This window comes from Diabrotica virgifera, chromosome 8 (assembly GCF_917563875.1).
Source record: "Diabrotica virgifera virgifera chromosome 8, PGI_DIABVI_V3a".
In the NCBI taxonomy this organism is placed as follows: Eukaryota; Metazoa; Arthropoda; class Insecta; order Coleoptera; family Chrysomelidae; genus Diabrotica; species Diabrotica virgifera.
In genome coordinates this window covers 115,599,738-115,622,880 of record NC_065450.1, presented here as the reverse complement: position 1 = coordinate 115,622,880, position 23,143 = coordinate 115,599,738, and the positions used below count along the sequence as shown (strand labels likewise).

Genomic DNA, 23,143 nt, shown 5'->3' with positions numbered 1-23,143 from the left:
TGGTATTCGTTTTTTGAAGGTAAATTAAATGTAAGACCAAATACTTACGATGTCGGGATAGTATCACGAGGTTTTTTCCTGGTTTTCTCTCGTGATTTACTATGAAATCTCTAACGCGAGAATTTTACCGTCATAGTTGCATTTGGTTGTCTTTTTAAAGACAGATCACATGCTATGATTTTTTTGTGACTGATATTCTTGAGTTGGGATTGATTTCATGTAATCGTCCCAGGAACGCAACTCATAAATATTGGCGATATCATTTAAAGTATTCTACTTTAAAATGTATAATATACGTCTGAATTGCCAATATAAATGAGTCAGATTAAATAAATTATTAGAAGAATTTTTTTACTTAGCAACAACATTTTTGTTTATTCTAGTAGTATTTTGTGTTTTGACAACGAAACCCGATTTGGGCTTTGAAACGTTAATAAAATCATTTTTTTGGTAAAATTGTGGCTTATTCCCATTAGAAATAGTTGATTATATGTATTAGGGGAAGTATAGGTGTGGCACCATTTGATGCCAAAATGAGAGAGCATAGGTTAAGATGGTTTGGTCATGTTCAACGTCGAGACGTTAATCACCCAATACGAAGAATAGCTAAAGTGGAATCCTGGAAGGAGTAGGAGAGGAAGACCAAAGAAGACCTGGGGGAGACGATAAGGCAGGACATGTTGGTAAAGGGGATTAACATTGATATGACCCAAGATAGAATTGTGTGGAGAAATGCAATTAGGGAAGCCGACCCCGCATAGGGATAAGGCAAAGAGGAGGCAAAGGCAATGATGATGATTACCTACCTACATCTTATTCTGATAAATTAGCTTTTATCAAACTTGCAAACTTTAGATTTTGTCAAAAATCCTCTTGATGCTACGATAACCGAGTTGAAATTTTCTCCTTTGGAAATTGCCATTAATAGCTTTGAAATACAATTTCTGGATTTAAGAAGGAGGTATGGCGTTCTAAATTCGAACGTCTTTGTGTTGCAATTGGAAATATTGGAAAAGAAAAAAATGTTCACAATAAAAGTGGTCTGCTTTGAATGACCTGGAAAAGGAAGACATGATTATTTTCAACTCTTGGAATAGTATTCTTGATTCTTATAATCAGCTGAAAAAGCTCATGTTTGCTGTTCTTTTCCTTTTCGGTTCTTAGGTACATATTAACATTTAAAAAATACAGTATTGTAGAAAATAAAACCTTACAGAACGAAACAAAATGGAAGTTTCTACGATGATTAGAAACGAAGATATCCCCAAAAAACGAAAAAACAGGTTTTAATTTTTTGGAGGTTATGGATGTTTAAAAATTTTTTTGCTTGAATACTTTTTGATGTAGAACATGTGGTGTAGCATTTTTCATTATCTTAACCGACTAGACCCTTTAGCTTTATTTAATGTAATAAAAGTTTTCTGAACAAGCAGATTTGGCTCCCAATTTTTTTAAATTGTTGTAATGTTCATATTTGGATCTTTGGCTAAAAAGTTTGCCGACCACTGGGTTAAAACATCAGCGGGCATATCAGTTGTCGGTAAATATTCCATTTTTATTAAAGTACTTACTACTGTTTCTCTTACAAAATCATGACGTCAATAGGAGCTTTGATTGCTTATGAAATTCAGGATTAATAGACAACTTCTGTGCATTATTCTTCTTCTTAAAGTGCTCATTCCTCAGTGGAGGTTAGCTGCTACAATTGCAAACTCTTCTCTGTCTTCAGCTGTACAAAATTTAGCTCTGTCCATTGTCCATAGTGGACTCTATGCACTTTGATTGTGTTTAAATAACAATTCAAGTCATCTGTTAATTCATAAAACAAGTTTCTCCATCTTGAGATATTCCCATGTACCCAGCTTCGGTGCTTGACAGATATTACAGAACCAAAAAACTTAAAAAACCCGTATAAGACTTGCCCAATGGGCATCTACAAAACCCTGTAATTGGGAGCTCATTTCCCAAAATTTTTACTTTAGTCCCCTGTAAATATATTAAAATTCTTTTAGATTATTGAATTGGCTTTCGTTAAATTAATAATTAAATTGACTGGTACCGGGTAACAAAATCGGTGATAATACAAAGTTTTTTATTCCGGATCCCACACATGTTGGTTGTTGAGCCCGTCTTTCATTGTGCTTCATACTTTTTTGTTTTGTAGTTCATATTGTATCAGAATGATCTTAATTTTTTTTCTGTCTACTCTACCGAGTAAAAAATATTACCTACCGATAAAATTTATGTATGCATTAAGAGTTTTTGCTTTTGGTTCCTGAACTTTTCTCGATGTAGAGAACGGAGGGGTGAAAAGGACTGCTTATTTTCTTTTATCAGATTCAATACACAACATTTATTGGGTTAGTTACAAAAACTACAAATATCACGAATAATTTTTACTCATAAATACTATCACAATATTACATAAATATTAAAAAATATCATTTCACTCAGTGCATTTTTGACTACTTTATAGTCAACGTAGTCTTCTTCTCTTTCAAACACGAATGCCACATTTATATTGTTCATTTAAAAAATGCATTTGGGTCCCTCCGTTAATAAATTCACATTCAACACTTCTATATACAAAATATAGTTGACTATGTACAATAAAAAGATGAAGCGAGTTTGAGATGTTTTCATTTTCACTGGTATTCCTTAAAAAGGTTTATGAAAATATGTTCATAACAATTATGTTCAAACATAATATGTAAAACAATATGTTCAAAACATAAGTTTTCATACGAATACAAAAAGCCAAACGGTAATAATATAATATGTTTTAAACAATATGGCACTATAATTAAAAAGCCAGTTTCTAGGTATGGCTTAAAAAGTTAAATACGGTTTCGTTATACATGCCAGTCAGCTCGACCGAGTAAGACTACGGCTCCACGGGCGAGAAATTGACGCTAGCAGTAGCAGTAAAATGAACTTAAGGTTCCGCGGAACGGAATGGGAATAGCCGAACTGAACCCACTACGCACAAGTCCTGTAGTCGGTACAGTTCGGCTACTCCTATTCCGTTCCGCGGAACCTTAAGTTCATTTTACTGCTACTACTAGCGTCAATTTCTCGCCCGTGGAGCCGTAGCCTAAGCTACTCACGAATCTCAGATAATTCAATACAAACATGCTCAGGAAATAAAGAAAAATGCATAAAAATAATATTGAATAAATCTAGAGTTTCTAAAATTTATGAAGTAGAAAATAGAATATACATTAAAATCATTGAAAATACCAGAATTAAAATGTCATTTCTTACATAATACTTAATGAATGTTCATGAAACTACTACAAAATGATATTTATATACTTTTATAGTAGTTTCAGGACACTAGAATATGTTTAAAAAGGAATCAATTATTACTTTTTTATCTATGTTCGGGCATTATAACGATGCATTATGTAAAAACTTAAAAATCTTCGAATATCTACTAAATGTTCATGTGAACACTGGTCCAATTACTGAGATCAGTTCTAATTGTACACTTTTCGAATGCTAGATGGAATATCAATTAAATTAGCATGCAAATAATTATTTTGGTTAAATAGTTGATTCATTTTGGTTAAATAGTGTAGGAAAAATAGAGGACGTTTAGGCTAAGTTAACTGATATGTATACTTTAAATAGATAGCCATACGGTGATAAAAGTAATATAACCGTGGATGTATGAATAAAATCAATAAAACCCTACATAAGTAAAAAAATAACAGTCATGGTTAAGTGATCTTCTTAGTTAATTTATTTTTTGTTACCAGCTTTTTCTGTCATGGCTGGGTCATCAAGCGATCTAACATCATGTTACCTATTCTGTCAATATAGCAGCAAGGCACTACCAACTATTAGTGACGTAGATCATCAATGTAAATTAAAGTTGTGCTGATATTGTTGCACATTCGATGGCGGTCCGATAAGAACTTAACCTCACCGACCGATGGAGCCACTATCGTAATTTACTATGGTGAAGTAGATTCCAGTAGACGTCTAATGTCAAGATTTCAGTAGAGTCCGCGAATTTTAGAAAAATGAATAAAGAGCAACATCGGTCGGTGATTCGATTCTTGTTTTTGGAAGGGAACCGGGAATTCAGGCACCGAACTCAAAGAGCGCTTGGATGTTGTGTACGGTGACCCTTCTCCTTTGATGACAGCCATCAAAAATTGATTAAACTAGTTTCAACGTGGTCGCACATCGGTTTTTGACGAGCCACGCCCAGGTGCTCCGAAAGCGGCCACCACGGAGGATAACGTGATAAAAATCCACGATCTCGTATTGGCAAACTGATGAATGAAGGTGCGCGAGATAGCTGAGACAGAGACAGTAGGCATCTCAAAAGACCGCGTGCAGGATATGAGAAAGCTGTCGACGCGTGCGTCCAATAGGGCTTTTCATTCACAGTCATTTGTTTCGAGCTTCTGTCATGTGTCACATAATATTAATATATCTACGTCATACGTTATTGGTATTTACAAATGATACAAACCAAAGACGTATGACGTAGATATAATATTATGTGACACATGACAGAAGCTCGAAACAAATGACAATCGATGAAAAGCCCTATGCAGGATATGAGAAAGCTGTCAACACAATGAGTGGCGCGTTTGTTTACTCCGAACAAGCGCAATCGTGAGACCACTTCAGATCAGTGTTTGCCGCTATTTAATCGTAATCTGGAGTTTATATATCGTTTAGTAACCGTCAACGAAATGTGGATCAACTGGTATACACCAGAGACCAAGGAACAGGCGATACAGTAGACTTAATCCGGTGAACGTGCTCCGAAGAAGGCGAAGACTGTCCTAGGTCCCAAAGAATTCACAAACTGTGATCTACATTGACTAATTGGAGAAGGGCAAAACGGTTACAGGGCTGGCGAATTATTGGGCCACCGATTAGACGCCAAATTACAAAAAAAACGGCCTCATTTGGCAAAGAAAAAAGTGCACTTCCACCACGTGACGTCGTCACGGCCAAATTGGGCTACGATCTGCTGCCCAACTTCCGTATTCTCGAGATTTGTCCCGTGTGACTTTGTTTTTATTCGCTCTGAGCGTTAACAAAGTGTCAAAGCAAAATCGACCGACCTGCTCATGGTGGCGGTTTTTGAAATTTTATCAGGACGCTTTGTGTATGTTTAAATGAGACATTTAAAAAAAATGCCGTGTCATGCTAGTGATATTATGTATTAATATAAACAGAAAGTAAAAACGCACTTAATCTGATATAAATTCTTCTATTTCCAATATGGATTATCAGTTTGATTTTGTATACATAACCTCACTATCGCAGTTTATGTCAATAAATCTTTATTAACGAAAAAGAAAATATTTTTGTTGCACTATAAATTAATAACTAATGAATTCTAACAATTGTATTCGGTTATTATCACTACAAAATAAAATATTCAAGTTTAACAAAATAATCCCATAAGACTTAATGTTAAAACGTCCTGACAAAATCTGACAGCGTGTCACGTGACTGTAAGTAGAGGGGAGACGCACGGAGCCAATAACTAAGCTTGTAAAAGTCACTCGCCGGTCAGAAATTTGAGTCGAATGAGGAGGTTATCGCCGCCACGGAATCCTACTTTGCAGACCTCGAGAAAAAGTATTTTTCAGACGGGTTAAAGAAGTTTGAGCGTCGATGTGTTAAACAACACTGAAACATATTCACAAATCGTATTAAGCCAGTTATACATTGCTTGCTTTCAATATTCAAACAACAAAAATTATGAGTTCCGATATAGTCAAACTGGAATCGGGGCTTTAAGTTAACATGCCCCTACTACCATGTAATGTGGGATTGTTTGAATCAACTATTTTATAATATTCAAATATGTACTTGGAAGTAGACTGGCGTGTTTTGAAATAATTGGAGTTTTGTTTTTTGAGTCCAGCTCGGAAGCATTACACCAAAAGGTTGCGACGTGTTTTGAAACTCGAGACTGTTTAGTGGAAACGGTCACGTTGTGTGTATTGTGGTAGTCTTACTATAGATCATGTCTGGAGGTTGCAAAGTTTCCAAAATCAGTAGACTACTGAAGAAGTATCTACCTTAATAGACCCATTCCACGAACACAGAATTTGTAGTACCAAAAGGATGGCAACTATAAAATTAGAATTAAAAAAATGGCTTTCTACAAAAAAAATTGCCCAATAGTTTGACGCCAACTGGATAGAAATTCTAAGAAAACTTAATTTAAAAATATCGAAGTGGAAGAAAAAAAGGTTAGAAATAAACCATTTTCCAAGAAATTCAGTCTCGAATAAACTCTTTTTTCCAAGAAATTCAGTATGGACCGGACACAACCAAGACCTAATAAAAGAGGAGAAAATCTTGTTCTCTAAACATATTGGTTGGTTATTGAAGAAAAAATCTGTACTTTGACTTCCTCGACACAACCAGTGGAAAATGACCGAAAACAAAACTTGAACAAAATGTAGTCCGCTTAATGGAAACAAGAGTTTGGGTTTTGTTTTCGAGAAGTAGAAAACACGAACAAAACATAAATGCAACTGTCCACTTAGTGGAGAACCGCCATAAGAACTCATATATAGTATACATACAAGTATACATATAAACAAAACGAATAGAGTATGTCTCAAAGATCATAATAAGACATTTTCCTCGTACGATTTACATAGGTAAGTATTCGAAAAGTATAATTAAAACCCATGGAAAAGTAGACTTGCCAAAAATAACTAGATAGTAAAAAATATCAGATTTAAAAATACCAATTACTTTATAATATCAGATTTCCTAAATTTCGAATAATATTGTGCAAAAAGTATGAATGGTTATCAAAATGAGTGGATTATCCAAGAAATAAACCAGAATTCGGCGGAAAAAGTTCAAAATTTTCTTAAAAAAAGCACATTTATATAGGGCTTTTCATCGATTGTCATTTGTTTCGAGCTTCTGTCATTTGTCACATAATATTAATATCTACGTCATACGTCTTTGGTTTGTATCACGTTTGTATCATTGGTATATAGTATATACCAATAACGTATGACGTAGATATATTAATATTATGTGACACATGACAGAAGCTCGAAACAAATGACTGAATGAAAAGCCCTATTAGATTAACCTAATGATTATCACTTATAAAACTTTTCTGTGTAAGATGGAAATACCTTTTATTTATAGCACAGGTGTCACGATAATCCAACCTAAACTAACTTGATCATAACAAGTTAAAACTTTTTACCCTGCTTAACGAAATTAGTCGTATACCTAATAATGAATAATAATAAATACATACAATATTTCTTTATAATTTAACAAACGTTAATAAAACTCATTGGCTCTAGTAAGCAATGTTCCTGTTGCTTTAAAATATAAACTTTTCATTGAAAACATCTCGCTCTCGTACGCCATCTACTATTTAAACCTATCACAGCAAGTTTGTTATGGCACCACCGAACCAAGCCATTATCATGGGCAGAAGGTACGTTATCAACGCTCTAGTAAGCGACATATTGTTCGTATTTGTATTTGCACTAGACGCTGTGACTACTTCAGGAGCACGCGTACTACTCGACGTCGATATTGGGAACGCCCTGTTGTGAACTTCATCCTCTTCCTTGTTTGGTTCCTCGAATGTTAGCTCCTTGTCGTCCTTCACCTGAAATGAAGAAACATGTAAGTAAAGTATTCATAAGCTATATTATAATACAGTATGCGGCAAAATAATCAGTACTGAAATGAATACTGAAATTTTTATGATTATTTATATATCTAGTATACATAATATAGCCTTGCAAACATTATTCACGACGACGCACGTTTCCGATAAAACAGATGTTAAAGATGCCCTCTGGCCAATGGCGGATCTACGCACAATGATGAATTTTGCCGAAAACCTGGCCAAAATGCAAAAATTTAAGTTTATATACTCCGAGAAATTTTATATGAATCTTGCTCTGTAAGTTTCGGAGGATCATAAACGGCCGTTGAGGGTAGAACAATACAAGCATATCACATATTTATATTAGTTTAAAGTTGGGATTGAACGAAAACGGACCGAATAAAATTAAAGTGTGTTTATACAATTGAGGCATTGTTAGGTTTTCGTTTAAAACTATAGACGTGTATTATTTTGTTATTTTATAGTGGATGCTATATGCTATTTCTTGAGGTAAGTGGAGTATTTCAATATACTTTTTAGATTCTTTTTCCTAACATAAACTTTATTTACAACATATTTACAAAACGATGTCAATAATCTTCAATCGTTTTCTGTTTACCAAGTTTTAAAATGGGAAAAGTAAAAAAGTCAGCTTTGGTCAGCAAAGATTTTTTGCTTAATAAATATTTCAATATGTATGTAAATATTCCTCAAGAAATCATCTGCAACAAGTTGCAAACTTAGCGGAATACCTACTTCATTTAGAAAAACTGTAACATGCTGGAGAATTTCTATATTAAGAGATTTTAATGTTATTTATTTATTTATTTATTTATTGAAATATACATCCACCAGGTATAAATCCATAAAGGTGTACATAAGAAAACTACATACATTGACTGAACACTTGATGACAAAATATAAAATAAAATAAAGAATAACCAAAAATGTTTCTGTTGTTAATACACATACACAATAATAAACAAAGACCTTAATAAAGAAAAATAACATGGCATCAATTCGATAAGCTATTGCGTATTTCGCGTTTAAACATGTTAAAACTAAGAAAAAAAATGTCCACAGATCTTAAGTTATTGACACTTCTGCACATACTTTTTATCGGACAATAGAAATTATGTTGCGAATTAGGCACCGAAATATGAAAAGTTACACCTGAACGTGACACAGCTCGTGGTACATTAAAGTCTACAAGACTAAGCAAAACATCGCTATTAATTAGGCAATTGACAATTTTGAAGATGAATATTAGGTCGTTTATTTCACGCTGCTTACGCAGTGAATGGAATCCAAACTCAGAAAGGAGTAAATTATAGCTATAGCCTCTAACCGGATATCTGTTATATTTTTTGAGGTAACAATATCTTAAGAATCTTTTTTGAACAGATTCAAGATTAGAGACAAGTTCTGCATGATTAGGATTCCATACCACGCTGCAGTAATTAAGTTTACTACTAACTAGTCCAAAATATAAACTACGCAAAGCTTCCACAGACGTTACATCTCTGCAGCTTCTAATAATATATCCTAAAGATTTGGTTGCTTTAGAGACCACGGTATTAATATGAGTTGAGAATGTTAATTTACTGTCAAATATAACACCAAGATCTTTAAACTCTGAGGTAGAAGACAGTAAAATGTTGTTGACCTTATAATCGAAATGTATGTTATTGATCTTTCGGGTATAGGACATTACTTTACATTTCTTTATATTTAAGGATAGTTGATTATCGAAACACCATTCATTAATGGCAGAGATATCCTGTTGAAGTTTAACGCAGTCGGAAATATGGTTAATTTTGCGAAATATTTTCATATCGTCCGCGTACAACAGTGTTTCAGAGTCTACGATGGAGCAGATATCATTAACAAAAAGGAGAAATAATAAGGGACCCAGATTTGACCCCTGAGGTACTCCAGACGTGGCAACAAAACGAAAAGATCGAAAGCCTTGATATTCTACGAACAAACTCCTATCAGTTAAATATGATTTCAGTAATATTTGAAAGTTATTGGAAATTCCAAACTGATCTAATTTTGTTAGCAATTTATTGTGTGAGACTCGGTCAAATGCTTTACTGAAATCAGTGTATATGACGTCCACCTGTTGTCTTGAATCTAAAGCTGACAAAACATATTCTGTAAATATACAAAGATTTGTTGCCGTACTCCGAGCTTTCACAAAACCATGTTGACTGCTGGTAATCAAACAACGCACATGAGCATACAAGTAATCTGTCAAGATAATTTCGAACAATTTAGAGAATGCTGATGTAAGAGCGATAGGTCGATAGTTTTGAACCTGATTTAAAAATAGGACAAACTCTTGTATTTTTCCACGCAGCTGGAAATGTTGTTGTCTTAAGAATGAGGTTAAAAATTACAACAAGTGGTTCTATGAATGACTCGACGTGACATTTAAGTATCGAAACAGGAAAATTATCAGGACCGCAGGAAAATTTATTTTTTAATTTCTTTGCACCTTCTATAATATCGTTACTGGTAATTTTACCGATATTAAAGTTATGGTCAGTTAAGGCTATGGGTACATAATTCGTAAATATTTTACGTGTATCCCTACTTTTTCTGTCTTTACACGGCAAATTACGTGTAGTAAAATTCACACTGGTGTGGATATGTAAACATTACAAGAATGTCATTCTACTTGAAAATGTCATAATTAATTTAAAGAGATGGCTTTTGAATGTTCTTGGATAACTGTTATTTTTATAATTGCAAACTATTAATTCAGTTAATAAATGTGATAATTTTTTCACTAACTATGTTTTCAGTGATTGTAATAATTTATTTGTACAACAAAAACTAATAATCAATCGAGAAAAGAGGAAAAGTGTTAAAGTGATTTTTTAATAATATATTGTTATTTTGGAACGCTTACAATTTTGAACATCTCTAACAACAAAATACTTGGATCACAGGATATATCTGATGTATTCTCTGCTTGGATCTTCCACAAATAATACACAATAAATAACTTTTTATTAAGTTCACGTCTTAAATCAATTATTTATCAAATACACTATATATCAATAATATTTAATCAATTTCTCAAAATATTCCCGATGCAATGTCAAATATTTAAAATTGTCACTGATTGTCAGTGTCTGACTGACAATATATGCTGACAATATTATATTCGGTTGAGTGCGTTGTAAGACAAAGACAGATTTGGAAAATATTGCCACGGCATTGTGTTCATTTTTTTCAAATCCTGAAAAAACCAATAAATATTTTTGAAAAATTTAAACGCAGAATGAAAGACTAAATTATTACCGAGGGCCGAAAGTCCCTTAGAATAAATAAAAAGTTTATTTTGAATGAGATATTTGAAATTAAAAATCACACTAAATTTTCTCTTAGTTTTTTCACCCCTGTAACTTATTAAAATATACATTATAGAAGTTCTCAGGGACTTTTGGCCCTCGCTAATAGCGTAATCTTTCATTCTGCGTTTAAATTTTTCAAAAATACTTATTAGTTTTCTCAGGATTCGAAAAAAATGAATCCCCATTTGAATAGCATTGCAGCCGAAAATACGTACCGATCCTCTTAATAAAGTAAGAACAAAATATGAAGCAGTTGATCCAGAAAATTTAGTTTTTTTACACATGAACCGCAGTTTTTTATTTTTTTTGCTTTCTTCTTCTTTTTTAATCTTTAAGTCAATTTACCTTTATGTATATAGGTCTATCTTTTTGATTTCTTATTTTTATATTTTTTAATAATTTTGGTCGTGTAAGTCCAAAAATTTTGCCTTTTTTTAAAAATAAAATGCATAAACGATACTTTATATTAAGAAGCCAAAAATAGGTAGGTCAACTCTTAATTGTTTTGTAAATGGATCCGATTAATTATAATTATTACCTACCAATGTGTGGCTTCTTAACACAAAGTTTCGTTTATGCATTTCATTTTTAAAAAATTAAAATTTTTGGCTCACACGACCAAAATTATTAAAAAATATAAAAGTAACGAAGCAAAAACAGGATTATACATAAGAGTAAAAGGACTTAAAGATTAAGAAAAAGAAGAAGAAAGCAAAAAGAAAATACCAAAAAACGGCGGCTCTTGTGTAAAAAAACTGTAAATTTGCTGGATCAGATGCTTCATATTTTGTTCTTACTTTATTAACTGACCATATAACATTAAAATCTTTTCATGTACAAATTCTCCAGCATGTTATATTTCGTTAAAATGAAAAATTCCGCTAAGGATGCATTTGGCTGCAGATGATTTTTTGAGGAATATTTATATACATTTTGAACTATTTATTAAATAAAACACTATAAACTAACAAAATAATACACGTCTATAGTTCTAAATGAAAACCAAACAATGCCCCAATATTATTGTATAACACGCTTAATTTTTATTTGGTCCGCTGTCGTTCAATCACAACTTTACACTAATATAAATATATGATCTCATAGGCGCCCATGTCCATGGGCATGGCCACGGCCCCCCTAGCTTTTCTGTTGCTTTAAACTATAATATATTGTTATCCAAAGTATACAAAATGTAATGTGCAACATATTCACGTCTGGCCCCTCCCCTAAAAAATTTTCAGATGGGCGCCCATGCATGATCTGCTTGTATTGTTCTACCCTTAACGGCCGTTTATGATTCTCAAAAACCTACAGAGCAAGGTTCATATAAAATTTCTCAGGGTATACCTATAAACTTAGATTTTTACATTTTGGCCAGGTTTTCGGCGAAATTCACCACTGTGCTACGGAGAGGGTAAATGAGAAAATTTCCCCCTAACAAGGTCAAAAATTAAAGAAATTAAATTGTTTAAACATAAAAATATATTAGCTGACATGAAACCGACACCACAAAAAGACAAATTCAATCCAATAAATACGCTAATTAGGAAAAGTAAGGGAACTTAATGCCTATCAGTTATTATTTATGTCTTTTATGTAATCTGAGTTTATCTTTTTTATGTCTTTTGATTGGTTTTTCATTTGAAGTTCCCCCCTAAGGCAAATTTCCCCTCCCAAGGCAAATTTCTAGATCTGCCACTGCCTCTGGCACGAAAAAATCTTTAATTCTAATCCGCAATTCCGAAATGGCAGACGGTGGATCTGTCTGACTCCTTCAGCATTCCCCATATGGTGAGTGGCAACTCCCAAAATAATGGCGGAGTATTCGAAGAGACTCCCTGGTAGTGTGATAGGTAGTCCCGTCCTGCTGAAACCATTGTTGATTTTAAGATTGGTTTTCGTGACCTTTTCCGTACGACCGAAAATAGTACTCCACTGCACAAAAAACTTTTCTGCAAAACTGAGAACCATTTTAAAGCACCTAACATTATCACGACATTCACATACGTTATAACGACGTTCGGAAACCACTGAGTACATTTCGGAGCCTGACACAAAAAATTTGAGGCATACGAATTTTAGTACGTTTATTTTGCCGCATACCAGTCTGATTTTTGCATGAGAGTTTAATGAAAGGGTAACAAATCAATTGAAAGTTCTGTCCGACAAAATACATGGGACGTTTTCGTAGTCTGACGTTCCAAATTTTTAAACTGTTCCACAATTAAAACTTCCCCTGTTCCAGTGTTCTCATACATCAAAGTTTGTCCGACGAGACACCGTTCAGCTATTAACAAATTTTCAGCTTGCTATTAATCAACTTTTTTTTGGTACGAGTGATCCAGGCCTAGTACCAATGCTGCTCTGTTTCGTAGATTATACAAAGGCTTTCCGTTTTGTAAAATGGGATCCCCTCTGGAGTATAATGGGAAATATGGGAGTACCTAACCACCGAGTTAATCTGATAAGAAATCTGTATGATAAAACTCATCCAAAGTTAAAGTACACGCAATATATTTAAATTTAAATGCATTCAAAACACAGGAAGGAACTAGACAAGGCTGCATACTATCACCATTATTATACGACATAAAATATTCTGAATATATACTGAGGAAAGTACTAGATGAATGGGACGGAAGAATCACTATAGGAGGCACGAATATCAATAAACAGCGATATGCAGATCTACACTGAACGGCTAAGCCGGATAAGCTTCAATAATTCGGACTTCATATCAACACCAAATTCAAATAATGATCGTAGACATGTCAAATAATAATCTGCGCATATATACCAAGTGGCGAATTTTGTAGTAGTGAACAGATTGGTATACTAAAGCTCTCTAATAACCAACAATGGCGATAGCTTCTCGGAAATCAAGCGTGGACCAGCAATGGCCCGAAGAGCAACAGTTAAATTAGTTAAAATATGGAAAGGCCCAACAATGACAAGTAATACTAAGCTCAGGTTAGTCAATGCCTTTATTTTCCTCATTATTACATACGCATCTGAATCATGGACTCTCAAAAAAATCGATAGAAATAAAATCGAAGCCTTCGAAATGTGGGACTACAGAAGAATTCTATGCGTGACCTGGACAGAACACAGAATCAACCTATGGAAGAGCTTTAATATAAAAGGCAAGCTATTAAAAGAGTAAACGGAGCATACCTAATCTACTTCCGCTACATAGCCAGAAGAACGGAGGCTATGGAACAATTGGTAATAAAAGAACATAGGTATAAGACGAAGACCAGAAGATCGAAGATGAAGATCTTCAACAAGATGGACAGACCAAATAAAGACTCTGGTGGGAAAATCCCTACATGAAGCCGTCCATCTGATACAGGATTGCAGACATGGAGGCTGATAATGCCTCAAGGAATAAGAAGAGTCTAATACGGTATCAAATGTATGACATGAATTTTGTTGCGAGTTTTTATCGTAATATCTTCTATGTATCAATTAGTCGATGCTTCGGTTGTTTATATACTTTTGATGCTTTTTGTTATTCGCCAAACTTTAAGAACGCAAGATCACATAAATAAGCTACAGTCATTTGAAATGTGGTGTTACAGAGGGATGCTTAGAATAGCATGGACACAGAAGAAAATGAGGGGGAAGAAAACCCACTGAAAATGGGGGGGCATGAGTTGCAATGGCAGCTAATCTGGAAAGCTCAAACGTAGATGGCGCTAGTGTAGTTGGAGGTCACGTCAACTGTTCAAATCTGTCTATTTCTAAGTAAATATTGCATTTATTTCACTGTGTGGATTTAATTTGGGAAAATAAGATGCCTGAGTATTATTCTGTACTTTTGTGCTCATCGAGAATATCAGGAAACAGGTTTCCCAAAGAGAATCTGGTGAGAAAAAAGTGGATTGTAGCAATAAGAAGAGATAAATACGTGCCGACAATAAACGCATGTATGTATCTGCAATAAACATAATGTTGAAACAGATTACGTGTCCCTGGATTCGAGTGTAAAAATCGTAAGTTGTTTATTTATTAAAATTCATAGTGTTTCTTGAATACTTAGTTGGAAACTTATTTACTTAGCTCCATGAGTAGGTGTAACCTCAACTTTGTTGTAAACAATTTATTTGTTTATTTTATAGCAAAGTCTAGACTCAAAAAGGAGGTTATATCAAGAGAATTTAGCTGGACTGAAAAGAAACGAGAATCAACCAAGCAGAGACAAGAACGCATGATAAAACGGGCACTCAGAGAGGAATCATTGCATTTGTCATCCGTCGGTTCATTTAACACAGTCCCACCAAAACCTTGCAATGAGGTTGAAATACAGTCAACAACAATGGAAATGGCCATGAACATCAATAGTTACATAAATGTGATGTAACAACTATGACTAGCACACTGCAAAACTCATTTTGTATTGAAAACTTGCAATGTGAGTCTACGTTGGAAGAACTCAAATTTTACACTAGATTTGATAGCTGTGAACATTTTTGGTTTTTTTTTGGACACCACAGTGAACCATCTCTTGTGTCTTAACTCCGGCGAATGAGTTTTTACTTACTGTTGTTAAGTCGCAATATGATAATTGATAGATTGTATAGATGATAAATATAAAAAATTTTATATAAGTGAGGAATTAGTTAGCCGTACCTATATTTATCACATGGATCAATTTTCTTTACTGTCAGTTTAGAGAACTTAGGTAACAGCTAAACAAAATTCTAAGTTCAAAGGCCGTCAATATACTAGTACAGTACTGAGGTGAAAATACATTAACCTAAAAACCCTAAATTCGTTTTTCAACTCGCAAACAGTCCAAATTCCGTATTTTTCTGCCATAATTTATAAAATCGCAATAATTACAACAAAAATACCATATAAGAACTGTCAAAATTTGTTGACCCCCAACTACACTAGCGCCGCCAAGTGGGAGCAACGTCGTACATAGCTGTCACTGCGATGTCGCCATGGGGGAGGGCCTCGACTGTAAACGGCACGACGTTGGGGAGGGGTTATTAAAATTTTTACAACCTAGTTTATGGATGTTTCCAATATATATAAGAAACCAGATTGACAATAATTGGACAAGCTAAACCGACGTTCAATAAAAGTGCTATGCAGTAGTGACCTTGATTTATAGGAAGCCTGGACCAAAGAAAGAAATACGAGACCAAGTTAAAGCATTTTTAACTTGGTTGGAGAGACCAACTTGAAGATGTGTATGGTTTGTTCAACAGTAAATGGTTGAATTCAATTAGTGCGGTCGTAAATATTATTAAATTTATCTGACCTGGCCCATTGTTAAGACCCACCCGGAGCGATAAGCCACCGAGATAGACAGATTTGGTCTTTTGCAATTAACACTGACTAGACGGTACTCCCATAATAAAGTCTGAAATAAATTTTACCTGAAACCGGGCCTTTTATACTATTATCGGTTAATCCAGGATGTTTATAGTGGTAACTAATTGAACTCAACCATTTACTGTTCAACTTACCATACCTACGTACATACAGAACGGTATTAAAGTAATGTAAATAATGTGTATGTAGTACTGGTACAAACTACAATACATGGCAAGTAACAGGGAAAAGGCAGTATTGGCAAAAGGCGCATTTTCCGGTTAAATAATCTAAGAAAATGGTATAAATGTAGTTCCGTTGGCCTGTTCAGAGCTGCCATTCAAAAGTCAAGTAAAAATATAGGCCAAACTGGCAACAGGTGTATGTTGTCAAAAAACTGGATAGTGTGTAAATTTTTAATAAAATCAGCTAACTACCTTCAGCATTGCATATGCCATCTTCAGAGCTTCGTCTTATAGGAGGTTATAAATACCTCATGGAAGGTAATTGTTAACACAAAACACAATAAAAAACATTAAAAAGCCCAACACCTCTGCTGTAAGACTGAAAACCGTTTCAAAAGTTGTAAAACTCACATTTAAAAGGTGCTTAAAAAACCAATACCAATGTAACAATGACAATGGCTGTCTCGTTGAAACGAGGGTTAAAACAGTATTTTTCCTATCATAGAGGTATATATGTATATAATAATATGTATGTAATAATTACCGTCGTTTCTCCTTCTTCCTCTTCCTCAAGTCCATCTCCTGATCCAGATCCACTACCATCTAATATTTCCTCTGTATCATCCACCATTTCAACTTCTTGACCTTGATGAGCCTTCCTGAGCTTTTCTGTAAGACCTTGAAGAGCATACGTCTGCTCATTGAGTATGGGATGGTCACCTAAGTTGATTTTTGATTGGGTAATTGTATTATTTATATATGTTCCGTTCCAACATTGGGAAGATGTCGAATTTATTGAATTCAGTATTGATAAGTTGTTACAATATTGATACGGAAGGTTTTGCCAGAATTGTTTGGTCTCCTTAATTTTCTGAAAATAATAAATTGAGTTTAGTAAATAATATCTCGATCTTCTATAGTAGATGTAGATATCTTAAAAAGTGTTACAAAAATAAAGGAAATCAATATTAATATAACCTCAAATACCAGATATATTATGTTGGAAATAAACCATTGGATAGTAAACTATAAAATCAAATTCAGGTGTTCCGAATGAATATACATATTATTACATATATTGTTAATTTTTTTTTTCGATTTTACTTTTGTTGGCATCTGAAATAGTCAAATTCTTTTGGTGATGTTTTTTCTCCATTTGTTCTCTTGTGACTCTTGCTCAATTATACATTATATTAATCAACCGTATTGAACAATTTAGCAAGAGACGTAGACTGGGCATAACTTTAAATAGGTACAGAACGACAGCAACAGACAGCTCTAAACCAACATTTTCCCTATAAACGTTTGTTTGCAGAATACACCGGGTATTCGGTATATGGAGTAACAATACTTTGTCTATCAGCTAAACTAGGACATCATAATATTTGTACGTGGTAATTTGTGTATGGAAGATATTGAAGCTTGCTGCAGTGACTATATCAGGAAAACACAGTAGGTATATTTTAAGAATGATTTTAATTGTTTGCCTGCATTTTTTGTAGTTTTTTTATTATTATTTTTTACTTAGTTTACCCTCTTAACCTTTAGCATAAGAAAAAGTCAAGTTATTGGATATTATGACCTCCAAATTATATAAATATGTAATATGTATAAATACACCGCGTTATGTAATAACGGATTAACCGCCAAAAGTCCAAAATCGAGATATTAGTGCCATCTTGCAGCTAGGGTGCAAATCTATGTATAAAAATATGTTTTTTGTAAAAAAATTTAAAAAAAAGTTGTTTTTAAATGCCTGTATTAAGCGACATTTTTTATTTTATTAAAAAAAATCTCACATTAGGATTTGTAATATCGAACTAAACGCCAATAATGGTACATAATCCATTGTAATAAACAAAAATCCGCATATTTGTAAGTGTAATAACGAATCAAGCGCCACGAATAGTCGGTTAATTCTTTATTACAAAACACAACATATTTACCAACGTTTAAGATATCGAATTAAAAGACATCCTTTGTCAGGTAACATCAGATTAAGCGACAAATATGTCTCTTAATCCGGTATTCGCATCTTAACTCATGCATATCTTAAAAAATCATTAACGAATTAAGCGACATTTGATCGAATAACTTTTAAAATATAAATTATTTTTAAAAAATTTTAAACACATGTAAAAGTCTATTTACATTTGCATTAATATATTAAATATGAAACATGTCAGTACTATATTTTAGAAATAGTACCAAAAACAAATTTAAAATCTTTAAACCGATTTATCTCAAAACTACATTTTGGCGCTTAATCCGCTATTACATAACGCGGTCCAAATATAATAATCCAATATAAATTATAATGTTATACATTTTTCTTAAAACAATATAAAACATATTGTATTTTTCAAAATATTTAAATGCTAACGTGAAATAATCATAAATTTCACTAATTCGCAAATTGTTTATAAAAATTATTATTAAAAAAATTAACAAAGAAAATGTTTACACTAAATAGATAGAAAAGTAAATATTATAGAAATACAAAATGAAATAGTTTAAGAAAATTTACTTTTTTTTCGAAATTTTTCATGTTTGTCCTCACAGGTCTCACCCATGTTCGTGTAATTTTATTTTGCTCGTCCGCTGGAGGGTTAATAGTCTAAGATACGATATAAGATCGATCTACATCGATCTGTTTAATGGATAAAAATTATTGGATACCTATGTAATTTAGTATGTTAACAATTTTCAAAAACAAGGGGTGCCCGATCTAATTTTGTTCTCATGAATTAATTAATAATTAAAAAATGACGTTTTTATACCTAAATTTAAAAAAATTCGACCCGGGCAGATTTATTATTTCAGATTTTTTGGATCACTCTAAACAAACAAGGTCTTTTGTAATTTTTCTCTTAAGTTGAGTTATAAACAATTTAAAACTGAAAAAGAACGAAAGATGACGATTTTCAAAACTCAAAAACATAAGTAAAAAATATCATTTTTGAAATTACAAAGTACCTACCTAAATTCAAGTTCATACCTTATTCTATAAGTTCTTAATAAGTATTTTGGACTTGTTTCATTGTAAAACATTGTTTTTTAGTTGTTAATGACCGATCGTCCGTAACAATTAAAAAAACATATTTTAGAATAAAACATGGCAAAAATTACTATCGGGAAGTGATAGAAGGTTTGAACTTGAATTTAGGTACTTGATGATTACAAAAATAATATTTTTTACTTGTGTTTTTGACCCTTGAAAATCGTCATCTTTCGTTTTTTTTTCAGTTTTAAATTGTTTATAACTCGAAAACTATCAACTTAGAGAAAAATTACAAAAGACCTTTTTTGTTTAGAATTAACCAAGAAATCTGAAATAATATCTGCCCGGGTCGAATTTTTTTTTAATTATAAAAAGTCATTTTTTAATTATTAATTAATTATAGTCAGAACAAAATTAGATCGGGCTCCCTTTGCTTTTTTATAATTGTTAGCATACTAAATTACATATCCAATAATGTTTATCCATTAAACAGATAGGTGCAGACAGTGACGGATTTACCACTAGTCTGACTAGGTCGCGGCATAGGGTCGCAAGCAAGATAGCAAAAAGGGGCCGCAGCGTTTTGTAAAAAAAAACTTTCTGAAATTTAATTTTTATTTTCCAAAATTACGGTTACTGTAAATCGAGTACATTACTTTAGTACTTTAGTATATAAACAATACAATCTAATTAAAATAACCAACGTTCATATCAAAAATAAATACCTACTAACGCTTGCCAGGGTATAGGAGACTATTATGGTGCAAATGTCTGGAATAAATTCGATATTTCGTAAATCGGCGACTTTAAGGAAAAATCCCGAAACAGGTCGATTTTTATTTTTAAATTACGATATTTGGGCATATATTTCATACGAGTGACGTCATCCATATGGACGTGATGACGTAATCGATGATTTTTTTAAATGAAACTAGGGATCGTGTGATAGCTCATTTGAAAGGGTATTCAGTTCTGTATTCAGTAATATAATTGTTTATACGTAGTGTCCAAAAAAAAAAATTTAATTAAATTAATTGACAAAAAAATAAAAATGTATGTAATTTATTTAATTCAAAATACATTTTACTGCTGTCAGAAAACAGAAAAAGAATGTTTATTTGACAAATAAGCATTGCTTTTCGCTTAAATTAAATGTTCAAACTTCTAAGAGGTAGGTGGTTGGCGGAAGCTGGTTTGAACATTGAATTTAACCGAAAAACAATGCTTATTTACCAAATAAACATTTTTTTCTGTTTTCTGACAATAGTAAAATGTATTTTGAATTAAACAAATTACTTACATTCTTCTTTTTTGTCAATTAATTTAATTTAAAAAAAATTTTGACACTATAGATAATTATGTTACCAAATATTTATATTACTGAATACAGAATTGAATACCCTTTCAAATGAGCTATCACATGACCCCCAGTCTCATTTAAAAAAATCATCGATTACGTCATCACGTCCATATGGACGGCATTACTCGTATGAAATATATGGCAAAATATCGTAATTTAAAAATAAAAATCGACCTGTTTCGGGATTTTCCTTAAAGTCGCCGGTTTACAAAACATCGAATTTATTTCAGACATTTGCACCATACTGAATATTGCAGGTTGGATTGTGGAAAGTTCTAGGAATGTGATGAATTTAACCCGGAATTGATGTAACCCGCACTGGAATACGACAGAGGCCCCGCGTGATGAGTCATTTACTTCCTTATCAAGGCGGCGGGATGATATTATCACAGTATATTATCAAGGGATGATATCCAGACCCCCCCACCCCATCATCGTCTCCGATATTATAGTGATGAGTGTGCTAACAACCGGCAAAATAACGCAAAAGATGGAAAACATAATACATTCTGAAATAAAAAGGGATGAAACTAGTAGAGGTTGAAATAATCGATATAAACGTATAAATTAACATTACATTACATAGTTTCCCACCTTCAGACGTATCGGAGGAGTATGAAAACTGTCACTATGACAGGAGAATTTTATAAAATACTCCTGTCACAGACGTCTAAAAGTGAGAAACTATATAATGTTATGTTAATTTATACGTTTATATCGATAATTTCCGCCTCTACTAGTTTCATCTCTTTTTATTTCACAATGTATTGTTTTCCATCTGTTGCGTTATTTTGCCGGTTATTAGCACGCTCATCACTGTATTTACTAGTTACAATTTGTGCCCATTATTTGTTGCTCACCTTATATAAACGTCTTTAAAAACTAAACTTACACTTTACCATTAATTTGGCATTACTTTATTAATTCCTTTGATCTAAAACGAGAAACTTAGTTCAATAAACCAATTAAGTAAATATACACATTACACATTGATTATTTCTTCAAGTTCTTCTAAATGTTTAGTTTATTTACTGTCTGATACCAGAAACAAAATTATGAAGTGATGGAAGAGAAATGATGTTTATGCGATCTCAGAATTTTTATGTTAAGTGAAGGATTGTTAATTGATGCCAATGATATTTTCAAGGGCAGTTGCACAGTAGCCAATGTTTGATGTTAAGAACTTCAATTTTGTTTTACGTTTTGTGCAAATAAGGTTTACTAGTATGCCGAGGTCACTTGATTTTAGTAATTGTGAATACCAACTCAAACAGTAGTGTCAATATTTAATGAAATTTAAATAATTCAATATTGAACACCAAAAGCAAAAAATACATAGAACGAGTAATAATTGTAATCTATTGGTGTAGGTAAAGTGAAAATGATGGATAAATACATTAAGTCATATGATAAACTATCAAGTAATTAAGAGGCGCATCAAAGCATAGAAGAACGTCCCAGGTTTTACGTAACAGAGACCTAAAATTAACATTGCGGTTCACCTACTCGGTCTTACTTTATGGTGTCGAGTCTTGGACTGTGAATAAAAGTGATCTAAATCGCCTTGAGACTTACGAAATGTGGTGCTATAGAAGAATTTTAAAACTTTCTTGGGTGGAGAAATTCTAAACTCCATACTAGAACGTCTCAGCAAGGCAAGACTACTGAGATTATAAAAAGCATCAAGAAGAGAAAGCTGGAGTACTTTGGACATGTAATGAGTTAGAAATATTATGCAAGGAAAAATATCAGGCAAACGCAGTCCAGGGCGAAAAAGGACTTCATGGTTGAAGAACTTGCAAGTATAGTATTGATACAAGCATGCTATTTAGAGTGGCAGCGAATAAAATTAAGATAGCTATGATGATGGTAACCAACGTTCTGAAAGGACATGGTACCTACAAGAAGAAGAAGATCAAAGCATAAGGTTTACTCAAATTACTGTATCCAAAAACACTTGGAAAGAAACTTGAATATAAGTAAAAAAAATATCAGTAAAAGTTTCTGGTCTTGAGAACGAAGTTTTTCAGCAACATCAACGAATTTTTCATGTCGATTCCACAACCGAAATCAGTTCGTAAAAGTTCGTCTCGATCATATTCACAGCAGTGACCATGTAAACACCATGTCCCATGGCCCAGTAGGTCTTAACAACCTTGTGTTATACAATTTTACATTTTACTACAACACAATGTGAATCAATGGACAGTAAATTTGGGGAGCTGTCACTTCTGTCCTAATAAATAGTACAAAATTATTGGCGGATTA

The 23,143-nt window shown here is 33.0% G+C and overlaps 1 protein-coding gene across 2 annotated transcripts in view; it reads right to left on the bottom strand.

Annotated features, from left to right (window-relative positions):
- Positions 1-2,381: 2,381 nt before the first annotated feature.
- The window catches only part of LOC114338020 (glypican-6), a 475,036-nt gene continuing 454,274 nt past the window's right edge, over positions 2,382-23,143 (bottom strand). For both annotated transcript variants that reach the window (XM_050658787.1, XM_028288596.2), the window contains exons 5-6: positions 17,059-17,385; positions 2,382-7,636 (exon numbers count right to left, since the gene is read on the bottom strand). In XM_050658787.1, coding sequence (XP_050514744.1) covers positions 7,406-7,636; positions 17,059-17,385 — 558 coding nt within the window. In that variant the 3' untranslated portion in view covers positions 2,382-7,405. The remainder of the gene's footprint in view (positions 7,637-17,058; positions 17,386-23,143) is intronic.